At 39.6% G+C, this 19480-nt stretch overlaps 1 protein-coding gene across 2 annotated transcripts in view; it reads right to left on the bottom strand.

Annotated features, from left to right (window-relative positions):
- The window catches only part of ZFAT (zinc finger and AT-hook domain containing), an 87907-nt gene that overhangs the window by 32817 nt on the left and 35610 nt on the right, over nucleotides 1-19480 (bottom strand). For both annotated transcript variants that reach the window (XM_080339912.1, XM_080339913.1), the window contains 5 exons: nucleotides 17827-19295; nucleotides 16728-16960; nucleotides 8287-8374; nucleotides 2871-3020; nucleotides 127-300 (listed from right to left, as the gene is read on the bottom strand). In XM_080339912.1, coding sequence (XP_080196038.1) covers nucleotides 127-300; nucleotides 2871-3020; nucleotides 8287-8374; nucleotides 16728-16960; nucleotides 17827-19295 — 2114 coding nt within the window. The remainder of the gene's footprint in view (nucleotides 1-126; nucleotides 301-2870; nucleotides 3021-8286; nucleotides 8375-16727; nucleotides 16961-17826; nucleotides 19296-19480) is intronic.

Genomic DNA, 19480 nt, shown 5'->3' with positions numbered 1-19480 from the left:
GGAATAAAGAAAATTTGTAAGCAGCACTTAAGTGTTCAACTGAAAAATGCTTGATAATAAGATCTTATAGCACAGCCAGTATTTATTGCCCTAAAATAAACATGGATTTAACAAACATACACTTACCATCAGCAGTATGGAGGAGTTTATGGCTCTTCAAAGTGCCTTTGGATTTGAACTTTTTCCCGCACATATCGCAAAGGTGCGTTTTCTCAGTGCTGTGACGATTCATATGGGCTTTCAAGTTACTCTTGCTGCGAGTGGCATAGTCACAAAGAGAACATTTAAAGGGTTTGACACCTAAAAATAAAAAATACACTATGAAGCAAACAATCTGCTCCTTTTGATGAGAGGGTGGAAACTGGCTTGCAAGACATTTCAGATCATGTGAGCAACACAGACAACAAAGTCAATATTTTAAAATTTGGATATCTACATCTAAGAAATTTCATTTATAGCTTCTGTGCAAATGATACCAAGGTCTTCACAGCACCATTTCTCTGACTAAGAGAAAGGAGGGATTCTTTTGAATTTAAATACTTCCCTATTGAAGCCAGATACTGAGTCTAAACAAGCAAATACTAATATTTCAGTCTTGGTGTGTCCATCCCTCATTTTAAAGCAGAATCCAGACTGCCTAAATTGATGCCTAGCAGGTGTACATACCTACTCTCCCTCAAAAAGTCTTCAGATGACTATCATTCTCTATTTACTAGAATAAAGAATGAAGCAACATGTTCTAAGGAGGACTAGTTTATTAGGTGCTCAAGAGGTAAGCAGAAGTTAAATGTGCAAAGCTGTGTTTATTGTTAATTAGTAGCAGATTTGCTAATGGGACATGCACTAGTACTTTTTTCCCCACTCTCTAGGTAAGATTCAGGCATTGAGTCTTCCATCTGGGTAGGAACAACCCCAGGTTCCAGTATAAGTTGGAGAATTACCTATTAGAGAGCAGTGTAGGGGAAAGGGACCTGGGGGTCCTGGTGGACAGCAGGATGACCATGAGCCAGCACTGAGCCCTTGTGGCCAAGAAGGCCAATGGCATCCTGGGGTGTATTAGAAGGGGGGTGGTTAGTAGGCAGAGAGAGGTTCTCCTGCCCCTCTACTCTGCCCTGGTGAGACCACATCTGGAATATTGCGTCCAGTTCTGGGCCCCTCAGTTCCAGCAGGACAGGGAACTGGTGGAGAGGGTCCAGTACAGGGCAACAAAGATGCTGAAGGGAGTGGAGCATCTCCCTTAAGAGGAGACTGAGGGGCAACCTCATTAATGTTTACGAATATATAAAGGGTGAGTGTCAGGAGAATGGAGCCAGGCTCTTTTCGGTGACAACCAATGATAGGACAAGGGGCAACGGGTGTAAACTAGAACACAAAAGGTTCCACTTAAATTTGAGAAGAAACTTCTTCTCAGTGAGGGTGACAGAGCCTGAAACAGGCTGCCCAGGGGGGTTGTGGAGTCTCACACTCTGGAGACATTCAAAACCCATCTGGACACCTTCCTGTGTGTGGACACCTTCATCTGGGTGTTCCTGCTCTGGCAGAGGGATTGGTCTAGATGATCTTTTGAGGTCCCTTGCAATCCCTGACATTCTGTGATTCTGTGATATGTGATTTACAACAGCAATTCCCTCAAACAGTCCAAAATATGTAATGAAGAGATGCACGGTAGGTCACCTAACAGAAGGACTACAAGAACCAAGTAAATCCTTCAAAGAAAAGTTGAATAAATCCAAACTGGCAGAGTAGTTCAACAGTTTCATGAGGCTCTGGCAGTTTTAGATTGATATGCATGACCTTAAAACTAGATTTACAAGCACGAGGAATTATAGCCTACTTAAAGCAGACTTGATTGCATACTTTGATTTGGGAATAAACTTCTATTCACCTCTTCTGCTAGTTAAATGAGATGCATTCCAAGATTTTTTTGGCAGAATAAACTAATTGTATTTATGGAATACACAAGTAATTGCTCTAAGCCTATAGTACACAGACAGTACATAGTTGAAGCATTCGCATAAATATGGTATAAATGTCTGAACCATCTGCATGGGAAGAAACACTTTGTAAAGAAAATATCAGTTAGAGAGCACCGAATCCCATCATCCCCTTTATGCAGAGGGATGGCTAAAGAATCCAAAGTAATGCACAAACACCATGGTCAATCAGTTCCATAGATTAACTGACTAAAGAGCATACAAGTTGTTTTCCACCTCTTAGGAAAACAGACAAACTGCATAGACCCAAGATTTTACTGGGCACAGATTTTAAGTTCAAGGGATTTTTAACCTGTGTGTTGCCATTTTACTGGAACTTTTCCCTAAAAAGTCATAGATATGATCAGCATTTTCTTACTGGTTTTTCATCACTGTTTATGCTCATGTCAGCTAGTTGTCATTCTCAGCATGTTTTAATTAAAATACACACAGAATTTCTATGTATACATCAAAGCCATTTCATTTCAATTGTTTTATTAGTAGATTTCCAGACCAAGTATTTTTGGAAAAACGTGGAAGGAGCAGCAGTTATTAATGAGAAGATCCAGAAAGTTACTTGCTTTGGGAGTCTGAGCATGTATTTAATTCACTCCTCTCTACTCACATGTATTATAGAATACTTTATAGTTGTTTATGAATGAGTTTTGGAAAAAAATTAATCAGAAACTTATTAATTTTATTAAACAGTTAAGCTGTCTATTCACACTATAAGCATGCAGTTCCATATGTGATCCAGAATCTATTAAAATAATTATTTAACCTTAAAGTTTTTGATTCAGGCATAGCAATAAATTTGAATTCCTTTTTATGTCAGCAAAGCTTTTGTGGAATATGAGACTGATTATATGCAAGAAAAGCTTAAAACCAGAGTTTTACCTTCATGAGCCCAAATATGACGTTGAAGGTCTGATCCATTCTTCATAAAATAAAAATCACAGTAGGGACACTTCACAGCTCGTTTTCCAATAAGTCCTTTCAGCTGAACTCTTCTGCCAAGAATCTCAGAAATTGTAGTCATTGAAACCTCTGAGAGAAACGTAAAAGGTAATAAAAACCAGAAGGACATGAGGGAATTTGTTCTGTAAGTAATAATGAAGAGCTAGATCCTGATTCACTCCAACTTTTTAAAAGCTCCACTTCCCCTCCGGACACTCAGATAAGACCTGAGCAAAGAACGTAAGGACCTTTTGTCCTTTAGGGATTTTAGGATGTTCTGTCCTTTCTCTCCTGATTTGTGTACTCAGTGAACCCACATTAAAAAATCTTGGTTGTGCCACTGGCTTAGAAATCATTTACCAACTATTAACTTTTCCAATAAGCTAATTTAGCTTTTCTTTTTCTTTAAAATTTTCAAAAGACATTATTCAAGATTTCATCCCAGATTTCCAGATGTCAAGGATCTGAAGAAAACTCATTCCAGCCACAGCTATAACGATCATAATGCCTGATAATTAGAAACTTTAAAGAAAAAGAAAAGACAGAATAAATGTGATAGGAAGCAACCCCTAAGGTCACCTGCTCCAAGCAGGGTCAACTTTGGAGTTCCAACTTCAAAGTTACATCAAGTTGCTTGAGGTCATATCCAGTCCTGTTCTGAACGCACCCAAGGATGGAGATTCTCTTCGCCCATTCCAGTGTTTGACCACCTTTACAGTCCAAATTGCTTTTACAATTTCTAATCAGAATTTTCCTGCTTCAACTCATGTCTCTTTGTTGTACAGGTCCAAGAAGATATTGGCTATGTCTTCTTTTTAATTTCCTATTAGATATCTGGAGATAGCAACTAAGATTCTTCTCCTAGCCTTCCCTTATTCAAGCTAAATACACTCAACTCTCTAGGATTTTCCTTCATACAATGTAATGTTTTGGTTGTCACAGTGAAAAGCTGAAAGTAATGAAGTTCAAAGTAAAATGTCACAAAAATACATAATGAAAACCTTGCCAAATGCTTTTAAAAAATAAATCAAATCGCTCAATGCATTTCAGATGAATAAAATTCTAAATATCACACTTCAATGAGAGTACAGTACTCAGGCAATCTAAACATTCAGACATGAAGGTTGATGACTTATTATGCCCAAAATCTTACAAAATTTTAAAGCTGTAGTCTAGACTTAGATTTTTACCAAACATGAACTGTCACACTTAGTGTCCTGATGGTTGGTCCCAGAGTAGAATAAAAAATCCTGCCTGAACTCATGTGCACCAGGAAAACAATCTCAAAATGGAAATATAAAAGCCTACAAACTGAGCAGAGAGATGTTCTAAAGTACCCAAAAGAGAAAAATACAGACTCAAGTGCGAACCCTCATCTGCCTTCCATGGCTTAGATCCTTCATTCATGACTGCAGGCTACTGTGCCAGCTCAGCAGGGATCTGTGAGAGCTGATGCCTCTCATGTCTCAGGACTATTATCAAATATCATATTAAATCGGAGGGTGGATGAAAAGGTAAATAATTCTGAGAGCTGGGACCAGAATCAAAGACTTCTCCTTCACTGCCGAGGACTCAAATCATTTGGCAATAAAGCCAAGCTCTCTTATCTCTTTGGTCTGAAATACTGCTCTACCGAAGTCCACAGAGATCTTTGTCCCAGTGCCTTCAAGGGACCAGAATTCAACTCCTGTTCTCTGCAACGTGGAAAAGGAAGGAATACTGTTTATTTAACACTTTCTACTTGATGAAATAGAAGAGTTAAGAGAGGGGTCCTGCTGAATGATATTAAGAAAGGAGGAGAGGGGAGCTCCAGAAACAGCATTTTAATGATAAATATAAAAGGGCTTCAGTTTAAATTAATTTTTGATATGTTGTTTTATAATTCAGTTCCTTTTAACAGTATTCCCTTCATCTTTATTCTTTTCCATTCACATTTTTAAAAACAACTGCACTCATTCCACTGCAGTACTTGATAGTTTATACCATCAGATCCCTCACATTTATTTGGCTTTTAATTAAGTATGTTGTACGAGTAAAGGATTTCCTCCTTATTACAAGGACAGTATGCACAGGAAAAAAGATTTGTGCATTAATTCTCCTACATATATTAAAACAGCGTTGTTGCGTAACTACAGCATAGGCATATCTTAGATGTAGTATTTCTTTAGCATCATGGAAATATATCCAATAAATCTGGTATTTTGCTTCTAAGTTCTATTTGCCTGTGACGTGCAAATTAAAAATGAGGACATAAAATAATAAGCTGTGCAGATTTTCTTTTTTAACATTACCTCTACTATCAGCCAGACTTGAAAATAATTCACTTTCCTGGATCAAAAAAATTACCCCATACTTCTAGAGGGATTCAGATACCAAATGAACTGTTCAAAAGTATTGAAATGCATGAGTTTAGCACATCAGGGCTACAGAATTAACTGGTATTTCTGGACCCCAGACACAGCAAACACTAATAATTCAGCAGTCAACGGACCAGTGCAGACCAGCAGAAACTTGTAAGGGCACAGTGCTTGACTTACTGCTAGTTCACAGATCATTTTATTTAGGGAGGGCTCCTAAACTCCCTGGCTGAGGCGGCACAAAGGCTTCATAGGCACAGCTCTTGATGTTAATTTCTATGCTTCCTGGTTGACATACCTCCTGACTACTGTATAGCTCAGAAGCCTTTCCTCATCTCAATTTGCTGCATCAGACACGTCCCCTGATGTGCGACAAGCCTTCCAACCACACTGCTGTACAGTGGTCTGCAAATAAAGAGGTTTGGTAACTAAAGAGCTAAAGCGGGATTAGTCTGAAAGGAGAGTGAAGGAAATTGTTTAAAACACGGGTCTAGCACTATCTAGTGGCAGTAAGAAGATACAAAACTACTGCTTTACCTATTATGTTGAATTTCTGACAGAGACAAGAAAAGTTACATCATTTTAATTGGATTTTTCCTTCCCCAAAATCAATTTGAGCATGGCTGGTATTTTCTTTCTTAATATCCAAATATGTCAGGTGATAAGTCACACTGTAGATGAGTTAATTAAAATATGTTGGCCAATGCAGCCAACTCTTCTTCATCCACAGCTGCAGATCATCTTTTATCCAACAAAATACAGATACTGAGGAGGAAAGTACAGACACACAATGCAGCTGTGCCCCTTTTACATCAGATTTAAATCAGTCCCTGCACCAGTCACTTTGGCACTGCGTTCCCAAGATTTGAGAAAGGATTGTTTACTCAGGCACAGCACACTGACTTAATACATTCATTTTGTGTTGTGCTTGCACTGATAAATCAGGGCGCTAGAATGTAATGCAACCCAGAGCCCTGAGGGAATTGGCTGATGTAGTTACCAAGGCACTCTCTGTGATATTTGAGAACTCATGGCAGTCAGCTGAAGTTCCTGGTGACTGGTAAAAGGGCAATATTGCACCCATTTTTCAAAAGGGTAGAAAAGAGGACCCCAGGAACTACCGACCTGTCAGCTTCACCTCTGTGCCTGGGAAGATCATGGAACAGATCCTTCTAGAAGCTCTGCTAAGGCACATGGAGGATGGGGAGGTGATTCGAGACACCAGCACGGCTTCACCAAGGACAAGTCCTGCCTGACCAACCTAGTGGACTTCTATGATGGAGAAACTACATCAACAGACAAAGAAAGGGTGTCATCTAGCTGGACCTCTGTAGAGCCTGTGACATGGTCCCTCACAACACCTTCTCTCTAAATTGAAGAGGTATGGATTTGATGGGCGGACTGTTCAGTGGTTGAGCAACTGGCTGGATGGTCTTATCCAGAAAGTAGTAGTCAGTGGCTCAATGTCTGGATGGACAGTGGTAACAAGTGATGTCCCTCAGAGGTCTGTACTGGGACCAGTACTGTGTAACATCTTCATCATTGACACAGACAGTGGAATTACACCCTCAGCAAGTTTGCAGATGACACCAAGCTGAGTGGTGCAGTTGACATGCCTGAGGTTCCACAAGGCCAAGTGCAAGGTCCTGCCCCTGGGTCAGGGCAAACCCCGGTATCAGTACAGACTGGGGGATGAAGGGATTGAGAGCAGCCCTGCTGAGAAGGACTTGGGGGTACTAGTGGATGAAAGATTTTACATGAGCTGACAATGTGCACCTGTAGCCCAGAAAGCCAATCATATCTTAGGCTGCATCAAAAGGAGCGTGGCCAGCAGGTCGAGGGAGGTGACTCTGCCCCTCTGCATCCAGCTCTGGCGAGACCCCACCTGGAATCCTGCTCCCAGCTCTGGAGCCCTCAGTGCAGGAAACACATGGACCTGGAGAGGGGCCACAGGAGGCCACAAAAATGATCAGAAGGCTGGAACAGCTCTACTGTGAGGACAGGCTGAGAGAGTTGGGGTGTTCAGGCTGGGGAAGAGGAGGCTCCAGGGAGACCTTATTGCAGCCTTTCACTACCTAAGGGGGACTGTAAGAAGGATGGCAAAAACTTTTTAGAACAGCGTGTTACAACAGGACAACGGGTGATGGTTTTAAACTAAAGGAGGGGAGATTCAGGCTGGATATGAGGAAGAAATACTTTACAATGAGGGTGGTGAAACACTGGCCCAGGTTGCCCAGAGAGGTGGTGGATGTCCCATCCCTGGAGACATCCCAGGCCAGGTTGGACAGTGCTCTGAGCAACCTGAGCTGGTGAAGATGTCCCTGCTCATGGCAGGGAGTTGGACTGGATGACCTTTGAAGGTCCCTTCCAACTCAAACTGTTCTATGATTCTATAAGGCGCAAACAGAGTTTGAATGGAGTGTAGTGGTGAGCTTGGACCCAGCCAGGTTTAACAGCTGCAGCTTAACACCAGCCATACAACATCACAGCTGGTTCCAGACCTGCTGCAGACTTGAGCTGGCCCTGGAGGTAAAGCCCAGCCACACACTAAGTGAGCACGCACAGACTCGGCTCAGGGACCTCTGCAGTGACATGAATTACCTACAGACAAAATAATGGGCGACAAACACATTTCTATCAGTTTATGTATGGCTGATGGGAATTTTATGTCTCATGAGTTGTTACAGGATGTCTATATGTCTAATTCCAAACTTCTCAGTGCTTAATTTGAATTCACCTAGGTCCCCTTTTAGAAATGAGTTCTTTGCCAGATGAAGACAAATTTCTTAGCACAATTACCTGATATACTCCGCAACACACAAACTGGAACAATAATGTTTTCACTGTAAATTCTAACATCTGCAAAACCAATCAAATTTTTCTCTAAACTAGTTAAATTATACAGAGATTCTTCTCTTTCTTTAGAATGTAATTACATCACAACTGCTCACTCCAAACCTCTATCTATTTATTGCAATAGACTGAGAACTTTTTCTTACCAGGGTGATTTGTCTTGATGTGCGATTTTATAAGTCGATCTTCAGAAAACGACTTCTCACACACAGGACAGGAATAAGTCTTTTTATCCTTTGAGAAAGAAAGAAAGAGACTGCATTATCAGTCCACTGGTGTAATCACTAGAGTCATTATTCAGTACTACATGGTTCTCAACAAAGTTATAATTGGAGGTTCAGTTTTTAAGAAAAAAAATGAAGATATTTATAGTGACATAAGTGAAGGAGAAATAATAAAGTATTCTAAGCACATCATTAATCCTCATGAATGAAGGGTTCCAAGTTACAGCACATGAGAAAACGCACAATAAATGTAAGTATTATCTTCTGACTGATTCTTTAAAGAATCAAGAGTGGAAAGATCAAGTCACAGAACAGAAGAAAATGTATTTGATATAAGCAGTAATATACAGATTTTTTTCAATTTTTTCACAAGTCCATCCTTCTGAAACCTAAGGATCAGGTCTCATTATTCTGAAGACATCCACCAGTATGTGTATTTGTACTACTATTTAATGGCCTGATATTGAACAGAAGAGTTAGCAATGACAGATGCCGCTACTTACTCAGTGTCTACATTTCTAACTATTTTATAAATATTCAGCATTTTATGTATTAGCAATTAAGTATTATTTTACTATTTCAATTTAAAAACCTACAGGTTACTCTGTTTTTTATGCTGTAAAAGGTTTAACACCATCAAACAAACTGAACTGGAGAGTTCTGATGCAACTTCTTCCTATATGCAATTTTAATGTAATTGTAATTTTAATGGTTTTACAAACACATCTAACTCCACATAAAAAATGTAGGACTTTTCTCCTTTAATTGGTAAATTACCATATTTAAAATAATTTTTGCCAATTACTATATGAATCGAAGAGGTTGTGCTTTCCAGAAGCATCTGCTGACACAACAGACTGGATGCTCCATCCAATGAGTGGGTCACTTACTCACCCCTACACTAACCAGATTAATGTATTGAAAGGATGGACAGATGATCAGAACAACAGATGGAGTGAAGTCTAGTTAGTCCTGACAACTAGACAGATAACCAGATAACATGTTACCTGATGGGAGATGTGTACCTGCCAAACTACCAAGAGACCACTCTAAAAGGTGAGCTGAAGGTATTTCACTAGTTACTTCAGGAGGACAGAAAACGTTTTGAAGAGCATGGGAGGAAAATTACTGTATCAAAAAGATATAGTGCTATGAAAGAGAAATTTGGAGGTAACAAGAGAACAAAGCTCCTGGACTCCACCAGTTTCTGTCATTCCTCAAATTTGCCACATAACTGGTTTTAAAACACACAATAAATGAAAAAAAAAAAAATAGTATACTATTAATGTACACTTGGGTGTTGCTCGTCTTTAATATTCATTGATTCATTGTATAAGTATTTCTCAGTGTGCTCAGAACACTAAGATAAATACATCTTGCTGTTTCATGAAGTTGAATAAGAAAAAAAAAAAACCTGAAAAAAAAATCCACACAATAACAACAACACTTTACACACATTATTTTAAACAAAATCCTATATTTCTGACAGCTTTACATTCTTGCTAATACTCGTCAGGAAGGAAACGCTATAAACTCAGGTCTAAGAGAAAAAACTAAATCATCAGTAAATGCATCAAGAGCTGTAGAGCAACAGGAGAGCCTGGGCATCAAGAACACGTTTCCACATGGAGATGGTAACAAAACTTCTTGCTATCAAACTAATCCAAACAGCTTTCTTCAAGCAGTTAGAAAGTTACCGATACCAAGTCCTGCAGTAAATGATCTTCCAACAGGGGATCTATTGTAGTGTCAAGCTCCAGTCTCTCACAGAAAGCACCCAGCTGAAGCCAAACCTTTCACTGTTGTTTATCCAAGTCAGTGCAACAGGCTTTTGGATCTTACGTTATTAGTTTTGAATGTTTAAGTGTACTTCAGTCGCTGCCCTGACAGCTTGACAGCGCTAGTCCTTCAGTGTAATCCCAGCAGTCCCAACACCAGTCATTAAGAAATGCTCTGTTGCAAATCAAGTATTGCAGACCATGCAGGTCATAGAACAGAATCATAGAATAATTTCAGTTGGAAGACACCCTTAAGATAATCAAGTCCAACCATAACCTAACCCTGGCACTAAACCGTGTCCCTAAGAGCCTCGTCTATAGATCTCATAGAGTCATAGAATCGCAGAATGTCCTGAGTTGGAAGGGACCCACAAGGATCATCGAGTCCAACTCCTGTCCCTGCATATAACAACACCACAGTTCACACCGTGTGTCTGAGGACGTTGTCCAGTCTCTTCTTGAACACTGTCAGGCCTGGGGCCATGACACCTCCCTGGGGAGCCTGTTCCAGTGTCCAGCACCCTCTGGGTGAAGAACCTAATGTCCAACATAACCCCCCATGTCACATCTTCCTGCCATTCCCTTGGGTCTGTTGTTGGTCACTAAGAAGTTTCGTACCTGCCCCTCCTCCTCCCCTTGTAAGGAAGCCGTAACCGCCATGAGGTCTCCTCTTTTAAACACCTCTAGGGCTGGTGACTCCACCACTTCCCTGGGGAGCCTGTTCCAATGCTTCACAACCCCTTCTGGGAAATGTTTTTCCTAATATCCAATCTGAACCTCCCCTGGCACAACTTGAGGCCATTTACTCTTGTCCTATCACTTGTTACTTGGGAGAAGAGACCAATCCCCTCCATGCTACAACCTCCTTTCAGGCAGTTGCAGACTGTGATAAGGTCTCCCCTCAGCCTCCTTATCTCCAGGCTGAACAGCCCCAGGTCCCTCAGCCGCTCCTCATAAGGTCACAACATGGAGCCCCAAGGAGGTTTCCCCTCAACAGCTCCACTCTTCTTGTCACAGGCGATGACAGGGGCACTTTGAAGGACTTAGGCTGAGGCTGCAGTAATTCCTTCATCACATTCTCAGCATGCAAGTTTTCCTCTGGTAAGAACAGAAGTTATTCATCCTATGCCTGCCTTTTTAATGCCCATGAGTTCTTTTTCTGAAGGATGCAAACAGAAGCAAAGTATCAAGAGAGCAGGATCTACCTTTGTTACAGACCAGCTGCACGGTTCAATCAGCTATTTAAATTTCAAAGTCACTTCCACACTTCTTGAGATTTGCTTAATCCCCCTATGAGCCAATTTGAGAAAACATAACAAAATAATTCCAAAATAAAGTTAGTTTTCTGATTGAAAGTACATATTCCACAAATCAGGAATTAATTAGGTCCGTAAATTTTCTTAAACCTAGTGAAAAAATTAGTCTAATGCTATCACAGAATTTCATTATAAAATAAGGCCACTTACATAGGAACCACAATGCCCTTCTCTTCATATAAATGAATTAAAATTGTGCTAAGAAAGCATCAGCTGTTTGCATTATCAGCTTATAGGTCTCTGAAGAGAATTTTGTTTCTTTAAGGCATGTGTTTCAAGATAATTCAAGGGGTAGGTGTACTAGTATACAGTCATGAAAGGAAAAATGAAAAGCTTCTGTATATGTAGCACTTAAACCAACAGACCGCTATGAAGTTTATTCAATGAATCAAACAGTACTAAATATGACCCACAGTGCAAAACATCAGAAACATTAGCAGCAATTCTATTGCACTCATCCATAGAGACATTCTGATGGCACAAATATCTTCTCTTATGAACACATATAGAATGCATATGATCATTTATTTTATCTATATGGTAATTTTGCCACTAATTTCAAAAGAGAATTTGTGAAAACCTGACTGCTTTGTTATAAATTTCATTAATGGTGCAAAATTAAGACCATGGCCACAATAAAAAGTGTTTAGGCTGAAATTAGACCAATATGTGATAGAAATCAACAATCCATTCCCCTCCTTTTAGTAGTAGTGACATGATTTTTTTAGCAGGAAATAAAACAAAGCTCTATTAAATATTGGTACTTCAAAAGCATTTCCAGTGCATTTAATTGTATAATTTCACAGAGGAATAGAGAGCCAAAGCCTGTTCCTATATCTACTCTGATCAACAAAAAATTAATTTCTGTCACCTGTGGGACACAATTAGTTACATTTCCAAGAAGTAAGATGTTCAGAAATCTTCCCTATAGTTATCATGATTTTCGAATCAAAATTTTCACGAAAGATTCCTGAATTAAGCTGATGTCCTATCAAAATGCAACTTAGCTAAAAGGATCCAATGTACCCCGGAGGGGGCTACACACACAACAAGGAGGCTACAGAAAAAAACTGCAAATGGTTTGAGAGACTTTTATGAAGTCTGGCAGCAGAAATCACAGCTCACAAAATGATGAGCACCTGGATACAGTACCAGTTAAGTGCTTTTTTGTGAAATAACTACTACAAAAAGGTATGGCTAGCTGACATTCATTATGGAAGCAAGGATCAAGAACAAAAACCATTTTCCAACTGAGTGCCATTAGATCATTAGATCACTGATTTTTTGGGCTAATTCCTTCCTTTTCTAGTACCTTGCACTCTTGACTACACAGTGGTGCTGCTCCAGAGCCAAAGGTATCACAGCCAGGCCAGTGATGGTCTGAAAACCCTCCTCAGGAAGGGGAAATAAGCAATCAGAGCTCGAGTATCTCACTTCCACCAAAAGGTCTAACTACGCCATTACACAAAAGGTCAGTGGCATAATGAAATTTCAAAGCATCCTTCCAAAGACAAGAATAATTTACATCCCAAAATGTACGTGAAAGCAGTTGTAGGCATCTAAGAGCAAGCAGTGGTTCTGGGTTTGAACTCCAGTTTTATAGAGGTGTTTGTCTAGCAGTATGGATTACATATATAGATTCAAAATAATTTCAGAGACAAACCTCTCCATGGCATTTATCTGCTCAGCATAATGGATATTGTAAAATCTACTAGAGGTTGTAAACAAACTCTGGTACCTATATCAGCATTGTTTAGTTCCACAGCTGGTCCCTAATGTTACCACTAGGCTCAATCATAACTGTAAATTACTCCAAAGTAATTACTCTGCCCATCCCTTTCCTGGGTACTATAACATTGAAGTGATTTACACCTGTCATGGTTTGAAGTTCTAAAGAGCTCAAAGAACTGTCAAAAAACACTACACAGGTTTTAGAGGTAAAAGACTGGTACTGAAAATCAGATCATATATATGCAAAATTTTGGTCATGAATCAAGTCGAGCCTCAATTCCCAGACTTCAAAAGTAAAAATCTTCTGTGTAACAACACATAGTAAATACAGAAGCAACTCATACACGCTCTACATCATCAGCCCCCAGGGAATAAACCCCAAATTCAGTGCAAGACTTGGATGGTGCATTAAGACAGGTGGCTATTCACTGACTGACAAGAGGCTGCTTTTTAATAACCATCATTTATCCTGTTCACCAGATAACACAGAGATCCAGTTGAAAAGCAGCCAGCAACAAGATAACCAAAGACAGACGTTCATACAAGGAACTGAACTGAGATTTTGATATATTCTATCTCCAGGGAAGCTTTAATTCTATTAAGAATTATTTTACAAACTAAACTGAACACTAACGTAGGTTTCCACATTCAACTGTGCAGTTTGTTTATGTACAATATTTTAGAACGAGCGAGTTTTGCATTAAGTAAATATTCCAAGCAGTGGCCACAAAGGTCAATATGAGAACTGCCACATTTAGTTACTAAGTAAATTCTAATACACAAGTTTTTAAATCCATTTGAACACTCAAATATATTTGACAGTAAGTAGCAGTGAGCGTACTTCTGGAAGATCTCACTGTCACACTGGTTTTAATTATGAAATGTATTTTCTCGGTTCTATTTATTAGCATGAAAATGATCCTCCTGGTGGGAGCTGTCGAACATTCATCACACTTGAAAAATAGGTATTTATGCAAGGATATATGATTATCTAATTTGAGGCTCTTTTCTTAAGTTGTCTCAGACATCATTTACACAGATTTTTGCCATCAGATGGACATCAGAAACACAATAACTCAAAAAGAGATTGAAAGAATGTCTATTATATGAGCTTTCTGCACATCTCATAACAAATTCAGATTCGACTTAAAATTACTAGAGAATTGGGGGGACAAAATGAGGGAAAAATGTTCTCTTTTGTGTCACCTGTTTTGTTTTGGTCTTTAAAGCTGTCCTGCAGTTAGAAAAGATTAGTACTTAACAAAAGTAGGAGGTGAAGTGCTTTGTTCTGTTAAAAACACCTTTAAAGTAACTTCAGCTGTCGGAAATATTGGCCAAGAGACAACATGCTGACTGCAGAAGACAACCTGGAACTACCAGGCACTGTAGCTTAAGAGCTTTTTTAAGTAGCTACACAGAAATTGTCCACATTTGGGGAAAAATTAATATGAATCCTTCATTTAAGCACCACATTTCACTAGTAAGAGCAAGTGTAACTCCAATATTTATCACAGTACTTTGAGTTGTCATGTTGCTTTCTCATGTGATTAGGATGAATCTCTGATACGTGTTGCTTTCTGTCTAGGGTGAGTAAGATTATTTATAGGACAATGCCAGTGAAAATCATAATGTTATATGAAGAACTGCCTATCTATGTGCATATTTCAGTGTTCCTAAAGAACAGAAGAACGAGTATAGCTATTAAAGAACTGGTATTTTCGTCTCTGCTGGAATAAGAATAAAATTCAATTCAGAAGAATGGTAAATAGCCTTTTGGAAATATTTTACTGGATAAATTGTTAAAAACCCAAATTGCAAAGATGTAGTTCATGCCAATTTTCCAGCATTATCAGTCCAGAAAATTTAATTACAAATAGCATGCTTTTCAAAATGAAATCCTAAGCTGTACTTTATTCAATACCAATATCTTAGTATAAAATCATATGAGGTAATTATGTTCCACCTAAGCACTCCAGATGGCATTCAAGAAAGACTCCAGTCAAAAGTGGACTAAATTCAATATGCTGTAAGAGCAGGCACTTGCCAAACAGCCTTTTCTAGAAGTCAATTTGGAACAGGAAGGAACTTACCTGTGTATATACACTGTGTGAGTATATGCACATTATAGCCTCTCTGGGTACACACAAGTCTAGAATGTCCCAGATCGAGGAAAGGGTCCTGACACATGGTAGGAAAAGAAGTCCATGGTACATGGACCTTTTCTGACAATAACTTAACCTATTTGGGCCACTCATGCGAAACAATAAAACAACAATAAGGAAAGCTAGACAACACTGATGTAAAGAAAAGAATTGTTTCTTCTTAATCTTCCAATACCATAATGTAAATAATATCACTTCAAAAAAAAACACCTTAACAACAAAGAAGGAATTTCAGTCCATTGAAATCTCTCTCAAAACCCAAAGAATCTGACAATACTGGGAAAACCAAAGGGAGAAAATGAATACAGACATAGAATCATAGAATCGTTTCAGATGGAAGACACCCTCAGGATCATCAAGTCCAACCATAACCTAACTCTGGCACTAGCTCATGTCCCTAAGAACCTCATCTAAACGCCTTTTAAGTACATTCAGGGATGGTGACTCCAACCACTTCGCTGGGCAGCCTGTTCCAATGCCTGACAACCCTTTACACGAAGAATTTTTTCCTAGTATCCAATTTAAATCTCCCCTGGCACAACGTGAGATCATTTCCTCTTGTCCTGTCAGTTGTTACTTGAGAGAAGAGAGCAAGTCCCCACACACTACAACCTCCTTTCAGGTAGTTGCAGACAGCAATAAGGTCTCCCCTCAGCCTCCTTTTCTCCAGGCTGAACAGCCCCAGCTCGCTCAGTCACTCCTCCTCACACTTGTGCTCCAGGTCCCTCACCAGCTTCGTCTCCTCTGCACTCTCTCTAGTACTTCAATGTCCTTCTAATGATGAGGGTCCCAAAACTGAACACAGGATTCGAGGTGTGGCCTCAATAGCACTGAGTACAGTGAAATAATCTCTTCTCTAGTCCTGCTGGCCACACTATTCCTGATACAAGCCAGGATGCTGTTGGCCTTTCTGGCCATCTGGGCACACACTGGCTCATGTTCAGCTGCTGTCAATCAACACCCCAGATCCTTTTCCTCCAGGCACTTTCCAGCCACTCTTCCTCGAGACTGTAGCGCTGCCTGGGGTTGTTGTGACTCAAGTGCAGGACCCGGCACTTGGCCTTGTTGAACCTCATACAACTGGCCTTAGCCCAACAATCCAGTCCATCCAGATCCCTCTGTATGGCCTTCCGGCCCTCCAGATCAACACTCCCACATAGCCTGGTGTCATCTGCAAACTTACTCTACTGGAAACTAGTATGAGAAGGACCAAATATCTAGTTGCTGTAACTCATGTATTCCCCCACCTCATGTATGTAGAGAGCATTCGGGTAAGAACTCTTACCTATGTCTTCAAATATTGACACACCATTTCAAACATGATGATGATGATGACACTAGATGTAGACAAAAAAAGCATTTTATTTGTGACTTACCAGTTCAGTGTGAACTTTAAGATGTGCCTGGAGCTTGTATTTATCTGGAGTAGAGTAGTCGCAATGTTCTGTGGGACACTTCAGCAAAATATTACTGTGTTTCTGAATGACATGACGCTTAAGGCAATTTTTGGTGATGGAGGAATAGTTGCACTGGGAGCAGTAATATAGATGTTCTCGAGTATGCGTACGAACGTGCATGTCGTAATGCACTTGGTACCAAAACAACTTGCCTGAAAATAAAATTAGACATGAAAAAAGCAATTTCTAAATTAGTGAAAATTCCAATACATCCTCAATTTTCTTTCAGGGCAAAACACAGTTTGAACCCTTTCCTTTTCATCTTTAATGAAAACTTTTCCTGATGTCCATTCACTACTGGAAATATGTTGACAAAAACACTTTTCCCCCCCCAAAATTTTGTCATATGTCCTGAATTGTTTCCTCTTCAGTTATGTGAACACAAACATTTTCAGCTAGAATAAATGGGAATGGTATATTATTCCCACTTTCATAAATTCAAAAAAACAATCACAATCAGAACAGTCTTGATCTGATACTATGTAATGAACATTTTCATCTCAAAAAGCTGGTTCAAAAAATATGCCAGTATATTCCTATTATTATACAGAATGTATATCATACATCCTCCTATACTATATGAAAAAGACTCAGAATTTTATACTAAGCTCATCACAAAGCTTAAGCATTAAAGCGTGGACTGACCAAATCTGATCACCTGCCTAAATCTACTGTGCTTGGCCCCAGTGAAAGTTCTGGGGGGGGGAGAGGCACATAGATAGAAATCATCTAATTCTATCAATTTTCACATCAACAGAAAAATTGAGCCTAGCAAAGCATTGCTTTGCTACATTCCACTAGCTTTTGGGTTTTTTTTAGAATATTTGAGTCATTTCAAACTTTATACAGCAAAAAGTAAATCTCACTGGACCTCAGAATCCATACTGAACTAGAAAATTAATACGGCTACAAAGATACACAAATATACCTAATACTATAAACCAGAGGAGCAGGAAAAAGATGCTCTGCTATAGAACATTTAAAAAACCCAAACAAACATAATTCTACTGCTCCTTACCACAGTATTCACATTCTAAGTCTCCATAAACCTTCCTTATCCTCTCACACAACTCTGTGTTCATTTGTCTCTTCTGCAAGCTATCCAAGATTTGCATAAAGGCAACAGCTCCGTTCCCAGCGTCTGGTGTAACTGCGTTGGAAGCGGCTGCCTGTGGAGCAATGGCTGCATCAGCGTCTGGTGCTGGCAAAGGGTTTGTGGTTTCTGTGGAATTTTGAATTGGCAAATTGCTTGTTTCTGGTTCACTAGAAGGAACAGATTGATTTCTCTCTTCAGAGACCGAAAGCTTCTCAGTCATTCCATTGTTCTGACTTGGATTTAAACTTTTGTCTTCAGACAGCAGAAGCTGAATTTCTTCACCCTGCTCATCTACAGATCCACAGTGATTAACCTCCTCTTCATTTGCAGGAGGAACTTTTAACACATCAGGACCAGAAGTACCATTTTTCAGCAGAAAGCAATCTGATGCTACACAGGATTGAACGTTTGGGACCGCTACGTCTGTTGTCTGACACAGCGTCTCCGTTACGTTCTCCACCAGAGGACAGTCAAATTCTAACAAAGGGACAGTATCAATTTTTAAGTCACCATTATGTTGACCATTGTGGTTTACATCTGTAGCTGTTGATTCACCTTTACAAGCAGATGGTTGTGGTACATTAATAGTATCGGTACTCGTGATATTCGTTGCATCTGCACTTGGTGGTGGCTGTTCCCCAAGGGCTTCTGGCTGGATATCACCTCCTGGCTCCAGCAGGCAGAAACTCTGATTGATAGAACTGTTAAAAACAGAAGCCTCTTGCAAATCCGCGTGCACATCTTTGATGTGAGCACGGAGCCTTACAGAACTGACAAATTTCTTCAGGCACACAGAACACACATATACAAACGGGTGCTTCCGAACGTGAAGCTCAAGGGCTTGGTATTTAGTGGCTCCATGACCACAGAGCTCACAAGCAAACGGCCTCTCATCGCCATGAACAAGCATGTGACGGTCTCGATCGAGTTCATTTTTGAATTTTCGTTCACAAATATGGCAGTCATAAAGAAGTTGCCTTTTGCCCTCCCGTGTCATCAAGCGAAGTTCATCAAAAACATCTTTCACCTTTTTATCTTGAAGGTCATGTGTTTCCTTGATGTGCTTGATCAAATTTTTAACATCGGAGTATTTCTTTTTGCAGAAGCGACAATGCTGCTTAATTTTCTTATGAACTCTTTCAATATGGACTTTGAGATGGCCTTTGCTGAGACAGGTGAATGTACAGTAATCGCAGCTGAACTTCTCCCCTGTATGTTTCCGCATGTGAACGTTAAGGTTGGCTTTGATTGCACTGGCGTAACTGCAGTACGAACACTTGTAAGGTTTTTCATTTGTATGAATCCTCAAGTGTGCTTGGAGGGAGTGTTTGAATTTGAACACCTTGTTACAGTATTCACATGTAAAAATCTTCAGCTGAGTTGGACCCAACCTATAAAGAAAGCAAATCAGTTATATTTACAATACTGAAACCTGGTGGCATAATATGTCAGAATTTCCCTAGCTATTCATAATGGACAGAAATGTTTGATTTATTTTAAAAAGGTATTCTCCACAGGACGTTTAAATTCTACAACTTATGCATAGATCATTTTCAGCTGTTCTGTTTTTTTAAAA

The sequence above is a fragment of the Nesoenas mayeri genome (genome assembly GCF_963082525.1).
Source record: "Nesoenas mayeri genome assembly, chromosome: 2".
NCBI lineage: Eukaryota > Metazoa > Chordata > Aves > Columbiformes > Columbidae > Nesoenas > Nesoenas mayeri.
The sequence above is the reverse complement of the archived record's forward strand: the minus strand, read 5'-3'. Positions and strand labels throughout refer to the sequence as shown.